Consider the following 20,853-nt stretch of genomic DNA (forward strand, 5'->3'; position numbering starts at 1 on the left):
TAATGATGGAGTAAAAAGCACCATGATTGGTGGATGCAGGGAAGAAGAAATATAAAACCACCGGAGAGCCGTAGCATTGAGATCAGCAATAAAAACGTATTCGGGAAAAACGACACGACCACAAAGCGAAACCGATGGACTCTTACGGCCGAAAAATCTGTTTTTTTGAATGATTTACGGTAAGGAAAGTAGTTACATACGGCCAATCGTAATACGGTTCACATCAATGCAAATAACTAAAAGTGCACAATGGTGCTTGCAATATGTAGCTCTCAGACAAACGTAGAACGGCACTCCTTGTTTGACAGCTGGAGGACCAATGGAAATATCCATCGACCCAGCTGCGCTATGGTGCAGCCAATGAAAAATAGAATGTTACGGGTCCAATTAAGGTTAGGCTGTTGTAGCAGGCGGCCAGTGCTAAACTTCACCAAATAATAGCTGTTTGTATTTTGGCTGCTGCAGTAGCCATTTTAGGTAAGTAGGTCTTTTAACTTTTATTTTTTATTCTGTGTTGTATTGCTGGGTCCTGCGTGTCTGTGCGGTGCTTGGATAGTCTCGAACTCGTGCATCCCTCCTGAATGAACTCCTCGGCTCTTGTGCTTTATGAGGATTAAGAAATTGCACGAGTTTTTTTCCGTCACCCACCCCCTCTAATTTTTTATGCATTTTTCTAAACTGTCATGGCGTTTTTGTGTCCTTGGAAATAAATGCGGGGGTAAAGCTCAGTGTTCGGCAACTGATGCCCTGACCGGTGTGTTGTCCAGGTAGGTGAGGTCTTATTCAGAGGGGTAGCGGCGATGTCCCTGCGAGGAGTTATAAGGGGGTGTTAACACGTGTAAGGACTGGAATATATAACATCGTTGCAGTGACATTAGAGTTAGCAAGCTGGCTAGCTCGATAGATTGCTAGTATAAATAGGACACGGTGTTGCCGTTGTTTGTGTTATTTTAGTGAGATGTTTTGATGAACAAAGCGATCTTAAACATATTTGAAGTTGAATGAACAAGTCAACTTGTAGCAATACGGTTTTGTTCTTAGGATTGCATAGGTTCTTACAATGGTATGTGCTCCCGCAGGTAGCTTGCTAGGTAGGTTAATTATTCGTATAGATTTTGGTGTAGCCCTTTGCAGCACACCTACGACCGGCCAGGTGCAACATTGCGCCTCTGACCAGAGCCACACAAAGAGCCAGTGACACAGGTAAACCAGCCCATAGACCACCTGTACTACATCACTCCAGCCTCCGCTCTAAACTGTCAACAAACAAATTGTCAATACTTTTTTATTTTTTTTTGCTCATTAGAGAATAGGTATTTTCATCTAAAAGGTAATTTTATTTAGTTAAAATTCGCTTTTTTAAATTTATTTATTTGGAGTTGTTGTTTTGTCAGTAGGCGTAGACGTAACCATATAACGTAAATTTCAAGTTGTGTACATGGACAATGCAAACTTCAGGTTTGTCAAAGTCTGGTCACTTTCATACTATTTGTAGTTACACATGAAACTCATGACAAAGTGTCACATATGGTGTCCTTTGGAGAGGGCTGTCTTTTAATAGAGGCCTGGAGTGTGACAGACCTCTAGAGATCAAGAACTGTGACAACTAAGCATCCCCTATTTTGCTGTGGTTTGAGATGATTATTAAAAGATATGAACCAGATTGTTTTGAATTAAAAAAAATTGTATGTATGCATGTATGAAAAACAAGTTGACTAACTTTGCAGTGCCACTCTTAATGACTTGATGATTTTACAAGGTTCTATTAAGGATGGTGTGAGGGCCAACAAAGTGGTTTTCCCCCTAATCAAATAAATGTATTTCTGTCTCACAGATGCAGTGAAAAAATAAAAAAATATGAAGATACACAAGAAGGACAAACAGGTTTGTGTCTAATATTTTATCTTTCACACTGTACTAATTCCTTGCCCACTATCTTCCTTCTCTTGTGCTGACTTTTGTGCGCGCAGGAGGGAACACAGACACAGAATTAGTTGTTATCAAATGGGCTACATCTACAGAAACCTTGACATATAATGACTACATTTAACAAAGAATAGTTCTGCCACCCAATACAGACTATCTTTTAGTTTTTGTAGTGTATTGTTTGCTTCAATATTCATGAGCAGAAGCAGCATAACAAATGGAATCGAATGATGAGTCAGAGCTATGAGTGTGATGACGCAGCATTACACATGGTATCTGTACAATATTAGCACAGCAGGCCAGACTACAGTACATTTTTCCTTCTCTCACTGATTGGTCCCTGCTTGAGAATGAAGGCAGTCAACAACAGGCTTAATACTATTTCTAGAGGACCTTTTTTTGGACAGGACTTGAAGCCCTTAAAAGTGATGGTTTGATGTTTAATCAGTGGTATTGTCGTGAATATGTCATGTCATAGTTTCAAGCTCCAGGTCACCCCGGAATCCAATGATGTCATGGTCGAGCCTTGGAGAACAACCGCAACCACATTGCTGTTCCATAGGTTTGACTTTAGGGTGATTAGACAAGGGCCTGTGTCTACAGGTGGGCAAAGAGATCTGGGCAAGGCCATGTCTGGCTTTACTCCACTGCTACTCTATTGCTATGCCATGGTAGTGGAGGGGATTTGGAATCACACTCTTGTGATGAAGTAGCCCTTCCAGAAACTCAAGTCACCCTTGGACCTTGAGGAACTCCTTTTGGCCTCATGGTAGATGCTTGGGTGTACCATGTGGGAGACCCGGGTTAGAACCACACCATTGTTAGGTTAATTGATCTTGTTTTGTTTGGGCATCCAGAACAATTTCATTTGGCCTCCTTATCTGTAGATGGTAGACAGGAAGCAGGGAATGGTTACAGCTGTGACAGAGATGGTTGTGGACTAGCCTAGTCTATTGTAACCCAGGGTGGAGGGTGTACTGCAGCCCAGGGTCGTAAGTATCAAGGCCAAGGGGGGAAAGGGGCTTTACACAATACAGGGTTGACCCAAACTGTACTGTACTGTGCTGAATCAGATATTTTCTTTTCACTTGGCACAGTACAGACATTTACATTTCACATTTATGGCATTTAGTAGACGCCTTTATCCAAAGCGACTTACAACAAGTACATTTGTCTAAGTGAGTGAATAATCTATCCATCAGTCATCATAAGAAAAAAGTAATCTATGCTAGGACCAGGGGCTATTGGCAGTCACAATGCTAGAAGAAGGAATAATTCCTTTTTTAATTTATTATTTATTTATTTATTTTTTACAGCTCAGCTCTGTAATGTGATTAGAGTATTATGCATGACATGGAGTGCTATCTCAGTTAAGGTGGCCATTCTGTAAGGCTATACCGTATATGTGTCTTTGTCTTCAATCTGTATGTCATCCTCCATGTGGGGTAGTGGACAAGTGTACATTTCAGGGAGAGTGCAGAATTGGGATGCAGGAAATGTGTTGTTTTTTTATGTTGAAGCACGTTTTATGACTTCTATTTTCCCCCAATTGGCTGAACATCTCTTGCACAATGAGGTAAACACAGGAAAAGGGCCAACCCTGTATTATTTTGCTTTTCAAACCATGATTGAATAGTGGCAAACATTACACAACCCACTGTTTTGGATTTATCCAAGTAGTCTCCAACATATGGCACCATTAAATGGGATAGGGATTGTAAATGGGAGAGTAGAATAGGGGTACCCTACTTGATGGAATAAATCCATTAACTCCTCCAGATTGATGTCATGACATGCAAATACAGGAACAAAGGCCTATTAATGCAGGAACTGCAGTATTTGTACAATAAAAACAGGAACCCACAACTTCAGGAGAACAGCACAGTAGGCTAACCAAGGTACAGGCCAAGCCTAACAACACTCACCTTGCTGAAATAATGTGTCCTCATTCAATTTAGGCTACATGTCAATTAAACGTAGATTGTTTTTATTGTTGAGGCTAAACACTAGGAAAGGAAAACCATCACTTCGATCAAATTCTTCCCTCACACCCATGACCACTCCTGTTAGTATTTATAATGAGTGACTTGAAAACCCCTTTTGTTTACATTGAAATATGGCATTTTGGCAAGATTCAATATTGTCGTACATACGCATTGTTCATATGGTGAAATCGCAAATCTTAATGTCAGCGTTGTATTTGTATACACACCTTTTTTAATGTCAGTTTCAAGCTAACCCACTAAGTACTCTTCCTTCATCCGGTACAAGTACTTTTCATAACATTGCCAGGAACATGTGACTGAGACAAAATGAGAGCGTACTTTAATGACCCGAGGAAGCAGGTTATGTTAGTGTGAATGGAGCAGCAGTAGCAGTTTCTACTGTGTGTTTCACGTGGCCATCCCCTCTCCATCTGTAAGAGTTTCTCACTTCAGCTGTCTTCTCTCTTAAGCTCAGTGAAGCTGCTTCAACCCATGCCTACCACTCTACCCCCTCCCCTTCAATGAGGAAGAAACGAGTAAAGCTCCACTGCGAGCTAGCATTCCTCCTGCCACTCCTCACAGTGGATTTCCCCTACCCATACCCCTTCCCTGTCCCATGCTTCCTTAGTCAGCTGGGTTTGAATGAAACAGCCCCTGGCTCTAGCCTAGCCGAGCCGACTGGAGAGCCGCTGGGGTTTTGTGGAATGAAACCCAGTCCTTGGCTCTAGCCTAGCATAGCCTAGCCTAGCCTAGCCTAGCTTCTGGAGAGCTGTTATTGTTTAGGGGAATGGAATCCAGCATTTGGCTCTAGCTTAGCCTAGCCTAGCCCTGCTGGAGAGCTGCTGGTGTTTTGGGGAAAGGGAAAGCAGCATTGACCTGATTGCAGCTGTGGCATTCGTTCGGCAGTCAGAGGGTTTATTGATTCATGGGAAATTTGATTGCAGGCAGCTTCTGTGTGGTCGACAAGCTGACTGGCGTGCACACTGCAGCAGGTCACTGGAGGCAGTGTGTTTGTTTGTGTGTGTGTTTGTGCACGCGCTTGTGTGTTTCTTCAGTCATGTAAGCGCGCATGGGATAGGTAGAGCCATGAAGCGTCAGTGTAATGTGTCGGTAGCAGTTCTGTGGTTCTGGAGGCAGGATCCTGGATAAGGGCTGTACAGTTCTGTGGACTTCATCAGTGCCCAGTGTATTCACATCTATAGGACTTCCCAGGGATAGTGAAAGAAGGAGGTTATGGAGCAAGGTGAGGACGAGGGATATACTGTTTTTGTTTTATTTTGTCCTTTCAGCTGCTTGTGTTCTACAGGTTTGTCCATTGCCCATGAGCTGAAGTGGTAAACTTTTATTGTGTTTGGAGGTTAGCAGACCTGAAGCAGTACTGTGTGTGTGTGTGTGTATATGACATGTTACTGTTATTTGTGAATATGAACACTGTGTGTGTGTTCAATGTCACAAATCTCATTAAGAGACTCATTCAAGGTGTGTGTGGAGTTAGCTAATAACTGAAACACAAGGCTGTTTCCTATAGAATGACAAGTAGACATAACCCTCTCTTCATCAACCCAGTGTGAAGTTTTGGCTAAACAGCTGTTGACTGACACAGGGGGTATCAGGTAACATAGCGCCTGTCTGATCAAGTGCAAAATGGAGGAAAATGTCAAATAGTCCGGTGAGCTGGCAACGAAAGGGTTACCATGGAGACTGCGTGTTTACGTTGCCGCTTCCCGCAGCTTGGTACAGAGCCTGTTTCCGTGGCGACGGCCCTGATTCTAACCGGCGCTGGAGTCTGTGATTCATTGACATTATCCTCATACCTGCACGAGGCAGGCTGCAGATTAGCGTAGCCCTGCGCATTAGCCCTGCGCTAGCCTCAATAGCACGCATGAGTCGTCCCATATACCCCCCTCCACATGTGCTCTGCCCTGGTTTATAAATAACATGTTGCTCAGAATGAGCCCCGTGCCAATATTAGCCTTCATATGAATCGTACTGTATTTAAATGCATTCCACACAAATCACTGATTCACTGTGAACATGTATGAATACAATCAAAGCCTCAGCATATTAAAGCTCAAGGACTTTTCCATAAAACTAGATTTGTTTGTGGGTTGATGCATATCAGTGCTTTGTGGCTATCAGTAGCCTTTTGAGCCCATGTCTCGATATGAGTCCTGAATGTAGTTGCATGATGATGTGCTCATTATTCTCATAATGTGAAACACAAGCTTTTGCTTTCAGTGACCGCTTCAGTTAAACTAGGTCACACACCAACACCCCCGCTGATGGACATCCTTGTCCTCCATGTATGACCTTCAATAATGGATATATTAACATTGATTTAGTGCTTGTGTACAGATGTTTGTACATGTACACTTATACATGTGTAGGTCAATGTATCTGCCAAAAACTATTTCTCCACCCTTTTTGCCCCCAGAACCTGCAAGCTGTGGTCTATTACTTCCAAGGACCAGCAAGCTTTTGTCTGTCCGTCCTCCTTGGACAACTGCAAATATAAAAGCCATCGCATCAGAACTGACTCAATCTGTGTCTAACTATCTGAGGGACGGGTCAGCAACAGCCCCGTCATAACAGACCGTGGCTGTACTGCACCAGTTGTCTCCAGTGATCGGATCATCAAAGTCCTTGATTCCATTCTTTTCTATAATCCAGTCAGACAGAGGATCAGGCTACATAAGAGCCCATGACTATGTCTGCTTGTCTTACCAAGTTAGTTTTGGCACCTTCGCTGCTTTATTTGTAAATATCATTTGAGGTTGTTGTTTCTTTGAATGGTGAGACATTAGAGAGTGTAATCTCTGCCTTTCCCACATAGCAGATTCTCTTTAATTGTACTACTATGAGTTGTCGTCATTAGTTTTAAACAGGCCTGAAAATTCAAACCCTACCCGACTGCCTTTATAGAATAGCTTATATATTTCCAGAAATGGGTTGTTGCTTGTTTTGTGTGTTTGTGTTGATGCCAATAGCGCTCCATAAGAGAAGGCTTCACGCAGCAGAGTTTTGTTATGCTTCCAATTGATCTGATACTCTTGGGTCAGGTGCAGGCAAAGCGAGCATGACAAAGCAGAGAAACATTAGCAAATTGGGATGTTACGCAGCCTTTAAACACCAGTTCAGTAATTAGGTCTGACAGAAACAGCGAGAAAACACAAAAAAGCTCAACAACAAAAAAAATCACTCAATTATTTGCAAGATTTCTTCAGATAATAATATGATGGAGACGCACAACCACACAAGATTTTATATATATATATATATATATATATATATATATATATATATATATATATATATATATATATATATATATATATATATATATATATATATATATATATATATATGTGTGTGTGTATGTATGTATATATATTTTAAAAAAAACATAATATTCATAGTAAACACAGCTCTGTCGTGGGAACACAGCTCTGTCGTGGCCTGGCCGGAATCAATTGCTCGTCGGGATCAGGCTGAAAATTAAAACTCTAGTCTTCATACGCCATCAGAGGGTTGGGTAAGGCCCGATTTCATACCCGGGTCATGCCAGAATACTGCTGAGACATTAGCAGCTTTGTTAGATAGGGTTTGTTGAGAGTGGGTTAGCCTGGGATATGATTAATATTTTAATTTTCATCTCTTCAATGATGGACAAAGTCTTTCCATGTTTTTCTTCAAGTCTGTAGATACAGAATGACATCCTCTACCCAAGTTACCTCTTGTCAGCACACCAACATGCCATTTCGATTGGTCACAAGGTCTCGTCATAATTAGAGCCCGACCCATGCTGGATTTTTAGATCCGATGGCGATTTATTGGGGCCAACATTCACCAATAACTGCTGATTATTTATTTTTTTAGCACAGTTTTCAGTAAACAATGGCAAAAATATGCTCTTAATGCCGATTCGGCAAAAGTCCATATCTCAATAATGACTTGAAAAGACCTCCATTGATAAATAGAGCAACATTTATTATTTTATGTGCACAGTTGTTCAGTGCACTGCTTATTGATATCAGTGATTTGCTGTTCAATCTAACTTGTGACAGTTTGATCATCCACTGAATTATTTGTTATACTCAAAAATGCACTGAAAAGTATTGAAACATAAGAGTTAATTTCCAGTAATAGTTTATTCCAGCGACTGTGCTAATTAACTCCAAAAAGCTTTGAATGTTATTGTGCTAAATTCAGCCACTTCAATAGGAACTCCAGCAACAGCAAACGCTAATAAACAGGTTTATTCATTCATAAAAACCCTATAATTTGCTCTTTATTTGCTCAGATTTTCAAAAATTTGAGAATGAAAAAGAATGTCAAGCTTACGCACATCAGTGCATTATCAGAGAGATATGTGCCAATACAGACTTCTGTAAAAGGCCAATATTGGCCAAAAATATCGGTGCTCCGATATGTCTGTCGGGCTCTAGTCATAATGCCTCATGGGAAGAGTGGCCATTATAGATTTGGTCTCTGTATAATTAACTGCATTATGACAACCGAGCCAAGAATTTGAGGAAGGAGTGAGAAAGATGAAATGTCAAGGAATGAAGACATGCGTGAACCATACAAGAATTCGGAGAATGGCAGTAAAATACCTCTGAGTGTTTCCATTCCAGGGTTTGGGCTTGAACCTCTAATTGGAGACGGAAACATTGATGTCACCACACGTGTTTTAGGTTCTCCAGGATTTTGTGTTTGGAGGGTTGAATGGTTCCACTCAAAGAAAGCGATAAAACACTTGGTTGAAACTGCATTGGTGTACATTTCTATATATTTTGAAGCCATTGCCTTGTGTTGTAATACAGTAGGATCATTGTTACCATTTGCAGTACTGTAGTAAGACCTCTTCTGTCCCCTTCATTTGGAGTACACAAATAGGCCTTGACCAAAGACATCATGTCAGCCTAAATGTATGATATCCGAAGACATGACCTGCTTTTTATTTTATTCCTTTATCCTCCATTGAGCCACCAGTATTAGTGTACTGTTAAAACGGGCCCTCCTTGGTTAATAACCCACTGCCCTGCTTCTGTTCCAGATGTCCACCAGCCACCTACTAAAGCACACTCCAGCTACAGCAGCCTCTACTGCCACTGACCAAAATGCACAAACTACGTTACCCAGAGGGGCCCTGGGCTCCAAGGACCAGATCCGGGTCCTGGGCGGGCAGACCAATCACTGCGTGGCCCACGCCAGACCTCCCAGGATGGGTGAGGCGGGAGCCAGCGCGGGCAGCCTCAACCCTTGCCCCCCCTCCTCCCCCCTCAGCGAGGAGGATGATGGAGGGGGTGGCGGGCCGCGGGTGAAGAAGAAACGAAAGAAAAAAGACAAGAGGGAGCACAGCGCCAGGCAGCAAGGGGGGGAAAGGGACACCAAACCAAAGAAAAAGAAGGAGCCGAGGGAAGGGAAGGAGATGTTGCCGAGGAAGTCCAAGATGCCCAAGGAGCCCAAGAAGACCAAGGAGCTGAAGGAGCCCAGGGAGAAGAAGGAGGTGAAGGCACCTCCCAGAGAGGTGAAGAGAGGGAGGAAACCCAAGGTCAAGGTCCTGCCCCCTGCCCCTGTCCCTGTCCCTGTCCCTGTCCCCGTTCCTACCCCAGCCGCAGCAGACTGCACGACCTTCCCCTCTCCCCCGAGACAGAGAGGCCGCAAACCCAGGTGAGGGGCTGGTTGACACTGCTGCTTTTTAAGAGGCTTTATTTTACAGACCCCTAATTACCTAGTATTTACTAAAACTGCATGGTACAACGGTGTAATTACATAGTTATTAACTAGGGTATGTCTCTGTTACTTTAGTGTTCAGTTTGACCCTGTCCTCTTCCATTATATTGGAAAATGTGTCTGCTGCAAGTTGCTCAATAACCTAGATAAGGACTTAAAAAGTGTCTTGGTATATCGAATGGGGGTGAAGGTATGTGGTAAATTTGATTTTAGAATCCCTTTAATATTGGAGTTTTATGTTAGAGACTTTGTTCACTTAGAGGGTCAAAATAACATTGGGCTTTATGTCACACATAATGTCACACATCAGTTGGTATCCACTGATAGAACTCTCCACTTTTTCCCACTCAGATGAAGGAAGTTTAGGATTTCCCCCAGGGTTTTCTAATCTACCGACAGTGTAGAGTCCTTGAACCTTGTTAGGTTGTGGACTGTAAGTTTGTGTTTGGAGTGAGGGACACTTGGGCCAGTGCTATTATTTAAGTTTTCTGCTCTGACTTGGTACTGAGGGAGCTGTGGGAGTTTGTTATCCTAATCGCTCTACCACACGTGCAGAGTTTAGATAAGGAAACTAGGGGGACCCCCGGACCCCTGGTCAACCTCGGCACTCTTATCTGCACTCCAAACGGATAACACAAGAAACAAACCTACATATACAGCAGTTGTAGTCTATTCTCTGCAGATAAACCCACTTAGCTCTGAGGTGGTGGGGATTGGGGCACTGAACACACGTGTGTGTGTGAGAGACCCTCTTTGGTCAGTTGAGTACCGATTTAAGGTAAGGTTAAAATTAAGTTAAAACTTCAAAAAGAGCACACTATCCCTTTAACCCCTGTGGGGTTCACCCCTGTGTGTTGTGCAGAGAGCAGGGGCCGGTCCCCGTGGAGAAGAAGAAGAAGGGGAAGAGGAAAAGCGAGGCTCTTCGGGAAGCTGGAGAGAGCGACGAGGCAGACTCTGCCTCCCTGTCCACGCTGGCCGTGGCGGGAGATGAGAGCGTCGACCCCCTCGACAGCACAGTGAGTGGTCTCATTCTTTCTTTCTCTCTGTCTCTATCTCATCTCTTCCTCACTCTCATCTTTCTCTCTCTCTCTCTCTCTCTTGCTGTATGTCTAATAGAAGCGTCGCTCTGGGCGCCAAGTCAAGCGTAGGAAGTACAACGAGGACCTGGATTTCAAGGTGGTGGATGACGACGGAGAGACCATCGCTGTGCTGGGGTCCGGACGTATCCCCGCCCTCAACGCTGCCTCTCTTGCCTGGCAGGCTGAGGTAACTACCTCCCTCTCAATCTCCCTCTCCCTTCTGATCTTTACCTCCCTCGCAATCTCCCTCTCCCTCCTTCTCACCTTCTCCATGTCCTTATCCCTGTCCCTCTTAGTTTTCCTCTCCATCCCTTTCTCTCCTTCTCTATCGCCTTATTCCTCTCCTTCTTAATTTCCCTCCCCTCCCCCCCTGTCTCCACTTCTGCCTCCCCTCCTATCCTATCCTGTCAGCTGTGCCCTACTTCCGTCCCTCTCAGTAAGGCCAAACACTCTCTCCCTCCCTGGGTGAGTAATTCTCTCTCTCTCTCAGGAGCCCCCCGAAGATGAGGCCAACATCATTGAGAAGATCCTGTCAGTTCGAACGGCAAAGAAAGAGGTACGCAGCCCCCACACACACACTGATGACAGTGTCTCTATGGAATAGCTCTGTGTGTGTGTATATTTCATTTGATTTTTCCTTCTCTTTCTTCTCCCTAGACCTCCCCAGAGGAGGAACCACCTGAGGAATCTGAAGAGTTCTATGTCAAGTACCGAAATTTGTGAGTGTGACTCAGCGAGGTGGAAGGCTAATGTGCCACCACTGTCATTGACAGCCTAACACACTGCAGCTCAAAACACAGTGTTTTTGTGGTGAATTCTCTGTGACAGGGTGCTTTGTGTATAAAGTGTGCAGTGGCGTTTGAGGTTTCTAAGAGCGTTCAAAGCCACACCTTATCAAAGGCACCCAATTCCCATGGTGGCTATCTATATTCAAAGATGCATTTCAATATCTTCAAAAGTGCTGGGATAGCGTCGCGCATGCAGTTTGTGTGATGCTTTTATGAATACTCCCCACAACCAACTGGCTGCGGGCAGTAAGCGCTGCAGGGCTACGTTTCTCACGTTAAAAAATAACCCGTTCCTATTCCTTGTTTTCAGCTCATACCTACATTGTAAATGGGCCACGTTGGAGGAGCTGGAGAAGGACCCTCGGATCCACCAGAAGATCAAGCGCTTCAGGACCAAGCAGGCCCAGATGAAGCACATTTTCACTGAGGTCAGGCTTATCTTCTTACCTTACCATGTACCTTACCTCGTACCCCCTCTTACCTCACGTTTCTCTTCCTCTGGATATCAGTGTCTTTATTGCATGTTGTCTGTGTCCTGGAAAAACCTAGTATCTTTTTTTTTTTTTTTTTGTCCTGTGAAGGAAAAAGATCACATTGTGAAATCCCAAAAATGCCTCAAAATACTTGCCAAGGATGTCAATTCTACACATTTTTTTTTTATATACACTTACCGGCCACTTTATTAGGTACACCTTGCTAGTACTGGGTTGGACCACCTTCTGTAGCCCATCTGCTTCAAGGTTCGACGTGTTGTGCGTTCAGAGATGGTCTTCTGCATACCTTGGTTGTAACGAGTGGTTATTTGAGTTACTGTTGCCTTTCTATCATCTCGAACCAGTCTGGCCAATCTACTCTGACCTCTGGCATCAAGAAGGCATTTTCGCCCAGAGAACTGCCGCTCACTGGATATTTTCTCTTTTTCGGACCATTCTCTGTAAACTCTAGAGATGGTTTTGCGTGAAAATCCCAGTAGATCAGCAGTTTCTGAAATACTCAGACCAGCCCACCTGGCACCAACAACCATGCAACGTTCAAAGTCACTTAAATCACCTTTCTTCCCTATTCTGATGCTCGGTTTGAACTTCAGCAGGTCGTCTTGACTATGTCTACATGCCTAAATGCATTGAGCTGCTGCCATGTGATTGGCTGATTAGATATTTGCGTTACCGAGCAGTTGAACAGGTGTACCTAATAAAGTGGCGAGTGGAAATAATCCTTGAAATGTTTAATTTTTAGAGATATAAGTTTTTTTCAGGATGCTGACGATATGTAATATCCATGCACAGTGGCTCTTGTGGGACTGTGGAATCCAAAAAGCCTTGATTTAGTCAAATAATCTCTCCATTGTCTCCTGCAGCCTGATGAGGACCTGTTCAACCATGACTATGTGGAGGTGGATCGAGTACTGGAGGTGGCAATCACTACAGACACAGAGACAGGAGAGGTGAGTCGCTCACACTGGGAAAGACTGTGTGTGTCTCACTAGCCGTAGCTGTTTCAGTGAAAACATAATGAATCACAAGTATTAGACCAGTTACATGAGTTGGATTTATCGTGAGACTTCTAACTGTGTGTGTGTGTGTGTGTATATATATGTGTGTAGGAGGTGACCCATTACCTCGTGAAGTGGTGCTCCCTTTCCTATGAGGAGGCTACGTGGGAGCTGCAGGAGGATGTGGACCCGGGCAAGATCAAAGAGTTTGAGGACATCAAGAAGATACCTGACCTGAGATACGTGGTGAGGGGAGGAGAGATGCACCTATGCTCCAACCTTTAAATGAAAAATTAAATAAACTATGTATATATTGCGTATGCTCTTGAAAAGTAGCTTATGATGACGATGATGTGTTTGTATGTGAGTTTTAATTCGGGATTGTGTGTGTGTGTGTGCGTGCGCGCCCTGCAGGAGAGACCTTTGCCAGAGAAGTGGCAGAAGCTGGACAGGTCTAGAGACTACCGGAATGGGAACCAGCTGAGAGAGTACCAGTTGGAGGGCATGAACTGGCTGCTGTTCAACTGGTACCACAGGTACCCCACCACCTCTCTTCACCCCCTACTCTCCCCTGTCTAGACATTAACAATCAAATCAAACTTGATTTATTGTAGCACATTTCATACGCCGATGCAATACAATGCACTCTACAGGAAAACATTTATTAAAATAAAAACAACAAGATAAAACAAAGGAGGATAATACAAGTATTATAGCCATGGTAGTTTAAACAGTTCAAACGGTAAAAGCAAAGATGAAGTAACAAGGTCTACCAGGCCAACAGTGGTAGTAGCTTCGATGTAGAATCGATGTTGAAGTGAGGAAGGCCAGAGGAGGAGTTATTGTGTTTTCTATAATTGCTTCTTTGTGTTAAAAAGTAAAAGGTTTCTCAATTGAATACATTTTACATTTTACGCATTGATCATTAATGCAAACCAGTAGCCTACTAGCATTGATTCAGCTAAACCTAATATGACATAATTTTTGGGATATAAAAATAAATTATCTTGAAAATGTGACCTTCTGTTTAATTCTACCTAGCTTTCAACAAGCAGCAGTTCACTTGCTACCAAGCCACAATACTTGAAAAAATGGAACCAAACGATTTAAATTTTCCAAAACGATGTAGGCTATAAACTTCACCCAGTTAGGGACAATGTTGGTGTTACACACCTACACTCACTTTGTGTACTAATGTTGTGCACTATGTTTAAATTCCTCTTCCTTTTATACTTATCTTCATTCTTGAAGCCCTATATTGCCCTGTCCTATTTACTATTGTGTGCTGGTAAACTTCCACTGCCAGATGCATAGATAAGTCTCCCTGATCCAAAAGGCTACCTGACGTTTATAGATGCAGGATGTTGTTTATAAATTAATATTACGTATGTGTGTTACACAGGGGAGTGAGCGAGAATGTCTATATTTTTTATCTATGTGCCACACGTTAGCAAAGCAGAGCCAAAGCTACGCTCCACAGTTGCGGTCGACATGGGGATGGCTAGGTATAGGCCTCAATGCGCACAAACTTGTCAACCTCAGAGAGGGGAGCGCGCATATTGGCCTGCTGACTGTGGGTCAGGAGGAGGGAGTTGTGTGTCTGTGCGCGGGCTTATCTTTTGAGTTTAAAAGTGATGGACCCTCTCCTTCCGGCGCCTATGAGCCTCACATTTGTATTATTATGACAGGAAAAACTGCATCCTGGCAGACGAAATGGGTCTGGGGAAGACCATCCAGTCCATCACCTTCCTGTACGAGATGTTCTCCATGGGCCTGAGGGGTCCATTCCTTATTATCGCCCCCCTCTCCACCATCACCAACTGGGAGAGAGAGTTCCGCACGTGGACCGAGATCAACGTCATCGTCTACCACGGCAGTCAGATCAGCCGGCAGATGATACATCAGTACGAGATGCTCCACAAGGACCAACAGGTGTGTGTGTGTGTGTACAACAATATCAAATATTGTGATATTTTGTGCATATCGTGATATTCTTCTCGTACAGAAAATAGTCTGTAAAAGTGCTTAAGACTCCAGATATGTGAATGTGCAGTGTTGTGCTGATTTGCAAGGCAAAGCACATCTAGCGATGAAAACATGTCTCTTTGTTTCACCAAACTATTTATAACACCGCCGTACTGGGTGATATGGCCTAAATGTCATCAGAATCAAAATTCTTTTATTTGGCCAAGTATATTTGCAGATACAGGAAATTTACTTGGTGAGGTTGATGCATGGGACAGAAAAAACAATATATAAGCAAAATATTAACAAAAAAAATACAAAATTGCTAAATATTAACAATAGCAAAGACTAATTTACAAAATTGAACAATAAAACAATAAATTATGTAGGCTGTGCGAGGCTAGGAGGCCATGAGGATAGAGGCTGTGAAATGGGTATGGGGCATGTACACTATACATTAGAATCATTTTAAATAAATATAAATTACACTGTCAGTGCATTGTGTGTGTGTGTGTGAGACAGGGTGGGGTGGGGGGGCGGGGAGTGGAGTGGAGTTGAAGTCCCAGAGTCAGTGAGAGGCAGGGAGCTTGTTTGTGAGCCCCACTGCCATGGGGAAGAAACTGTTCAGGTGGCGCGAGGTTTTGGTCTTGATGGACCAGAACCTTTTGCTGGATGGAAGTCTATGGAAGAGGTGGTGACCAGGATGGGAAGGATCAGCGATGATCTTTCCTGCTCTCTTACTGGTCCTGGAGTGGAACAGTTCCAGGAGAGACGGCAGGTTGCAGCCGATGACCTTCTCGGCTGACCGAATGGTTCGCTGCAGTCTGCCTTTGTCCTTGGCAGTGGAGGCAGGAAACCAGACGGTGAGCTGAAGCAAACCAGATGATGAGCTGAAGATGGACTCAATGATGGCCGTGTAGAACTCAACCATCACTTTCTGCAGCATGTTGAATTTCTTCAGCTGCCGCAGGAAGAACATCCTCTGCTGGGCCTTCTTGATGCTAGAGGTGACGTTCTCCGCCCACCTGAGGTCCTGGGAAATTATTGTCCCCAGGAATCTGAATGACTCCACACATGATGAGGGGGGCAGTTGGGGCTGTGCTTCTCCTTAAGTCTACGACCATCTCTACAGTTTTTAGTAGGTATCATGGCATTTCCCAAATTTACAGTGTTCTTTTGTTTCTAAATAATACAAGTTCTAAATATGTTTTATGAGTATTAATTACATGACTCTGCATAGCTTACTTCAAAACATTACCAACAAAGATACAGGGGATATATAGTGCCTTCATTAAGTATTCACCCCCGTGGCCTTTTTCCACATTTGTTGTCACAACGTGACTTTAAAATGGATTTGATTTTGACACTGATCTACACAAAATGTAATTAAAAAAGGAAAAGCTGAAATGTCTTGAGCCAATAGGTATTGACCCCCTTTCCTATGACGCTTCTAAAATGAGCTCAAATGCAAACATTTCTTCAACAAGTTACTCAGTAAGTTGAATTGAGTCCATCTGAGTGCAAAGATAATAGTTTATGTGGGTTAAAATATTTGTCTTTGCAGGGTCCCTGATTTGAATAGGAATCAATTACACACTGGTTGTCACTACAAACTGAGCAAATGGAGAGGAAAACTGCTCAGGAATGCTACCTTGACGCCGTGGTGATTCTGTTGAATATTTACAAAGTTGAATGGCTGAGAGGGAAAACTGTAGATGAGACAATGTAGCTCAGTTTGTAGTGTGAACCTGATCCACCGTTGATTCCTATTCAAATCAGGGACCCTACAAAAACAAACATTTTTACACCAAAATGCTACACCTAAGTGCATAGGTTACCACAACCTGTTGGGAAATCAGTGTAACCAGTTTAAGTGCATAATAGGAACGATGAGCCTCTACTATACTTTTGAAGAAATCTGTTTCATTCATCTGTTTGCTTCTAATATCTCACAAGCAGGGGTTCCGGTAAAATCATGAATCTTAATCTGTCAACATCACGGACGAGATTGAAACAAGTAAATATTGAAACAATGTTGAAACAAGTAAATGTTTACTCGTCAGCATGTTTACCAATCAGGGTTCGCGGCAATCTCCCCAGATGAGAGATTTTGGCAAACTGAATGGTTGCCCAACCCGTCAACTAATTATCATGAGTTATATTCTACATAGTCTATCCACAACATCTTCCCAGAAGAAGGCATACCAGCCTGATAATGTGGACCAGAGATTACTCTGGTATGGACATAAAGTGTCGATCATCATCATAGCACCAGTTACAGTAGATCACACAGCAAGGCAGGACTAAAACAACAGTAGGCTGTTTTTCACTGACAAATCCCCCCACTCTATGGATGACCTCAGACTTGCAAATGATCTGAATAATTCTACTGTAGATTCGACAGACAATGGAACAGTCCTGACTCTGACCCACACAACCAACCCCCCTCCACAACTATCACACCTCTTCTTACCAGCCTGGACAGAGACACTACCCCCCCCCTACACAATGGATCCAGACAGCCCCCCCCCCCCCATCACTCCTCTCTCCATCCAGGAGAGAGACGTCACCAAACTGTTAAAGAGTCAGAACCACCGCAAGGCAGCTGTACCAGACGCTGTCTCGCCCTCCACACTGAAGCACTGTGCAGACCAGCTGTCTCCAGTGTTTACGGACATCTTTAACACCTCACTGGTCGAATGCATGGTACCTGCCTGCTTCAAAACATCCACCATTATCCCAGTTACCAAAAAGCGGAGGATCACAGGCCTTAATGACTACAGACCAGTCACCCTGACCTCTGTGGTAATGAAGACCTTTGAGCGCTGCCTCCACTGCCAAGGACAAAGGCAGACTGCAGTGGACTATTCGGTCAGCCGAGAAGGTTATCGGCTGCAACCTGCCATCTCTCCTGGACCTGTTCCACTCCAGGACCAGTAAGGGAGCAGGAAAGATCATCGCTGATCCTTCCCATCCTGGTCACCACCTCTTCCATAGACTTCCATCCGGCAAAAGGTTCCAGTCAATCAAGACCAAAATTTTGCGCCACCTGAACAGTTTCTTCCCCATGGCAGTGGGGCTCACAAACAAGCTCCCTGCCTCTCACTGACTCTGGGACTTCCGCCCCCCACCCCACCCTGTCACACACACACACACACAGTGCACTGACGGTGTAATTTATAATTATTTAAAATGATTCTAATTTATAGTGTACATGCCCCACACTCATTTCACAGCCTCTAGCCTCATTGCCACTTAGCCTCGCACAGCCTACAAAATGTATTGTTTTATTGTTCTGTTTTGTAAATTTGTTATTGCTATTTTATACATTTCTTGTCAATATTTGCAATTGTTTTTTCTGTTCCATGCACCAACCTCACCAAGTCAATTTCCTGTATGTGCAAATATACTTGGCCAAATTCTGATTCTGATGTTTTAATTGTAGTTACCGTAATTTCCGGACTATAAGCCGCTACTTTTTTCCCACGCTTTGAACGTTGCGGCTTAAACAATGACGCGGCTAATTTATGGATTTTTCCCGCTTTCACAAGCTTCATGCCGCCAAAAAACTGAGCAAAAAACACATCATGTGACGGTGCTCAGTTTTTTGGCGGCATGAAGCTTTCATTAGACCAATGAAATTGCCGAACGGGTTAAGGTGAAACAATGTAACTGTTTAGATTAAATCGAGCGCGCTCAAGCTTCCCATCATTCTGATTACGGTAGTCATTCATCGGATGAAGCAATTCTGAGGCTATTCAACTCCGACACCGAAGGAGATGGTGGTTTCAGTGCACAGGAGGAGGAAGATAGTGACCAATGACTTTCTTGGTAGGCTACTGTTTACCGCTAATTTTTTATTTTTGTTACAAGCCGTGTTTCGTTAAAGCCTATTTATTTTTGTTACAAGCCGTGTTTCGTTAAAGCCTATTTATTTTTGTTACAAGCCGTGTTTCGTTAAAGCCTGTGTAAAGTTCATTTGTTTCAATGTACCGGTAGGCACCTGCGGCTTATAGACATGTGCGGCTTATTTATGTTCAAAATAATTATTTTTTAAAAATTCAGTGGGTGCGGTTTATATTCAGGTGCGCTTAATAGTCCGGAAATTACGGTAGTTATTTTGCTGCAATATTTTTGTCTGTCTAAAAAGCAGTAATTCACGAACAATTGTCAGTTAACGACCCCTGCTCACAAGTGCTTTTGATGAAATTGTGTCTTGCTGAGGCAATTGTGTCTTGGTCAAATGTTTTGACTCAAGGTCTTTACAGTTGAGCATATTTGAAACATTGATTCTGCCCTTTACCACACTTAACACCCAAGCATTCATACAGGTGTAATAAGCAGGATTTTCATTCTTTCCCCCCCATATCTTTCTCTCTATCTCTCCACAGGGTAATCCTGTACACGGCATGTTCAAGTTCCACGGGGTGATCACTACCTTTGAGATGATCATGGCGGATTGTCCGGAGCTGAAGAAGATCCATTGGCGCTGCGTGGTCATCGACGAGGCCCACCGCCTCAAGAACCGCAACTGTAAACTCCTGGAGGGCCTCAAGATGATGAACCTGGTGAGAGACTGACTATACCGCTTGTCTGTAGCAGAGCTTTCGTCAGTTTCCTGAAAGCTTCCTAGCTAAAGTATACTATACCGTATCTCTTTTTAAAAATCCAGGCCCACTCTCTAGACTCTTCTAGACCAGCAAAATTCTTCATTTAACCAATTTCGTTCTTTCACACACAGAGGATTGCCTTGTCTGGTCACCAGGGAGCCAGATATCATGCAGATTTCACGTGGGTTCTTTACACTACGAAGCTTTCAGGAAACTGACCCCTGGTCAGTCAAAATGTGCTGCAGTCATTTGTATCGAAGAGAAGAAAATTGACCAGTCAGAGTCGAGAGGGGGATACCTGTTGAGTTAAAATGATGTGATGTATGGCCAACTAATCACATCACCCCCATCTTCCAGCTGGCTCATCCAATCGAATTTATTTGATTGAAATTGAACAAAATTTCATAAATGAATTTTCTAAAAATGTATTGACTTGAAATGTAGTTTACTTTAACTCCCCTCTTCTCCACCAGAGTTCTCAAACTTACCTGGACAAAGTGTAGAAAACAAACTCTTAGACACAATTATTATGCATTATAACCCTTTTCCATCACCCTCAGAATGTTGCCGTAAGAAGAGTCCTACTGAGTGGAACATTGACATAGTAACTGTGTGTGGTGAGTAGTTCTTCTATTATGAACTGTTCCATTGTTTTCCCTGTAGGAACACAAGGTTCTGCTAACTGGCACTCCGCTGCAGAACTCTGTGGAGGAACTCTTCAGTCTGCTCAACTTCCTGGAGCCCCTACAGTTCCCCTCCGAGAGCCTCTTCCTGGATGAGTTTGGAGACCTCAAGACCGAGGAACAGGTCAGTCTCCTCTCTGATGGCCAGCGCCATACCAACCCCATCTCCCATACCTCCTATGCATCTTTATTTATTTATTTTTTAAATATGTTTTTAGGGCATTTCTGCTTCATTGGGATAGAGACAGAGATTGACAGGAAGGATGGGGGAGAGAGAGGAGAGATGACATGCAAGAGGGTCGGAATCTAACCAGGAACCTTGCGATTATGTGGTATGCGCATTAGTGTGCTATGCCACTAAGCGCCCCATCCTCCTATGTACTTTTAGAGATTGGACAGGTGTAAGCAACATTTTACACCTGTCAAAAATAAGGCAATATTTCCACATCCTTGTCTATCAGTAGTTAATTTGGAGCTGTTGACCATAATTCTTATACCAACCAAATCTTCTCAGTTCCTTTCTTTACAAGCGCAATGGGGAATAGGGGCTAGGGGTTGGTTTTGGGGGATCGAGGAAAGTTTTTGTGAT

The 20,853-nt window shown here is 43.4% G+C and overlaps 1 protein-coding gene across 1 annotated transcript in view; it reads left to right on the plus strand.

The window, feature by feature from the left end:
* The first annotated feature begins 376 nt into the window (after positions 1–376).
* chd6 (chromodomain helicase DNA binding protein 6) overlaps positions 377–20,853 on the plus strand; it is a 43,055-nt gene continuing 22,578 nt past the window's right edge. The window contains exons 1-14 of the mRNA XM_083668316.1: positions 377–477; positions 1,835–1,884; positions 8,968–9,584; positions 10,510–10,663; positions 10,764–10,913; positions 11,217–11,282; positions 11,384–11,445; positions 11,825–11,942; positions 12,872–12,958; positions 13,118–13,252; positions 13,421–13,542; positions 14,695–14,938; positions 19,363–19,539; positions 20,245–20,388. Of these exons, the coding sequence (XP_083524442.1) occupies positions 1,858–1,884; positions 8,968–9,584; positions 10,510–10,663; positions 10,764–10,913; positions 11,217–11,282; positions 11,384–11,445; positions 11,825–11,942; positions 12,872–12,958; positions 13,118–13,252; positions 13,421–13,542; positions 14,695–14,938; positions 19,363–19,539; positions 20,245–20,388 (2,103 nt within the window). The 5' untranslated portion in view covers positions 377–477; positions 1,835–1,857. The remainder of the gene's footprint in view (positions 478–1,834; positions 1,885–8,967; positions 9,585–10,509; positions 10,664–10,763; positions 10,914–11,216; positions 11,283–11,383; positions 11,446–11,824; positions 11,943–12,871; positions 12,959–13,117; positions 13,253–13,420; positions 13,543–14,694; positions 14,939–19,362; positions 19,540–20,244; positions 20,389–20,853) is intronic.

This window comes from Argentina silus, assembly GCF_951799395.1.
Source record: "Argentina silus genome assembly, chromosome: 4".
NCBI lineage: Eukaryota > Metazoa > Chordata > Actinopteri > Argentiniformes > Argentinidae > Argentina > Argentina silus.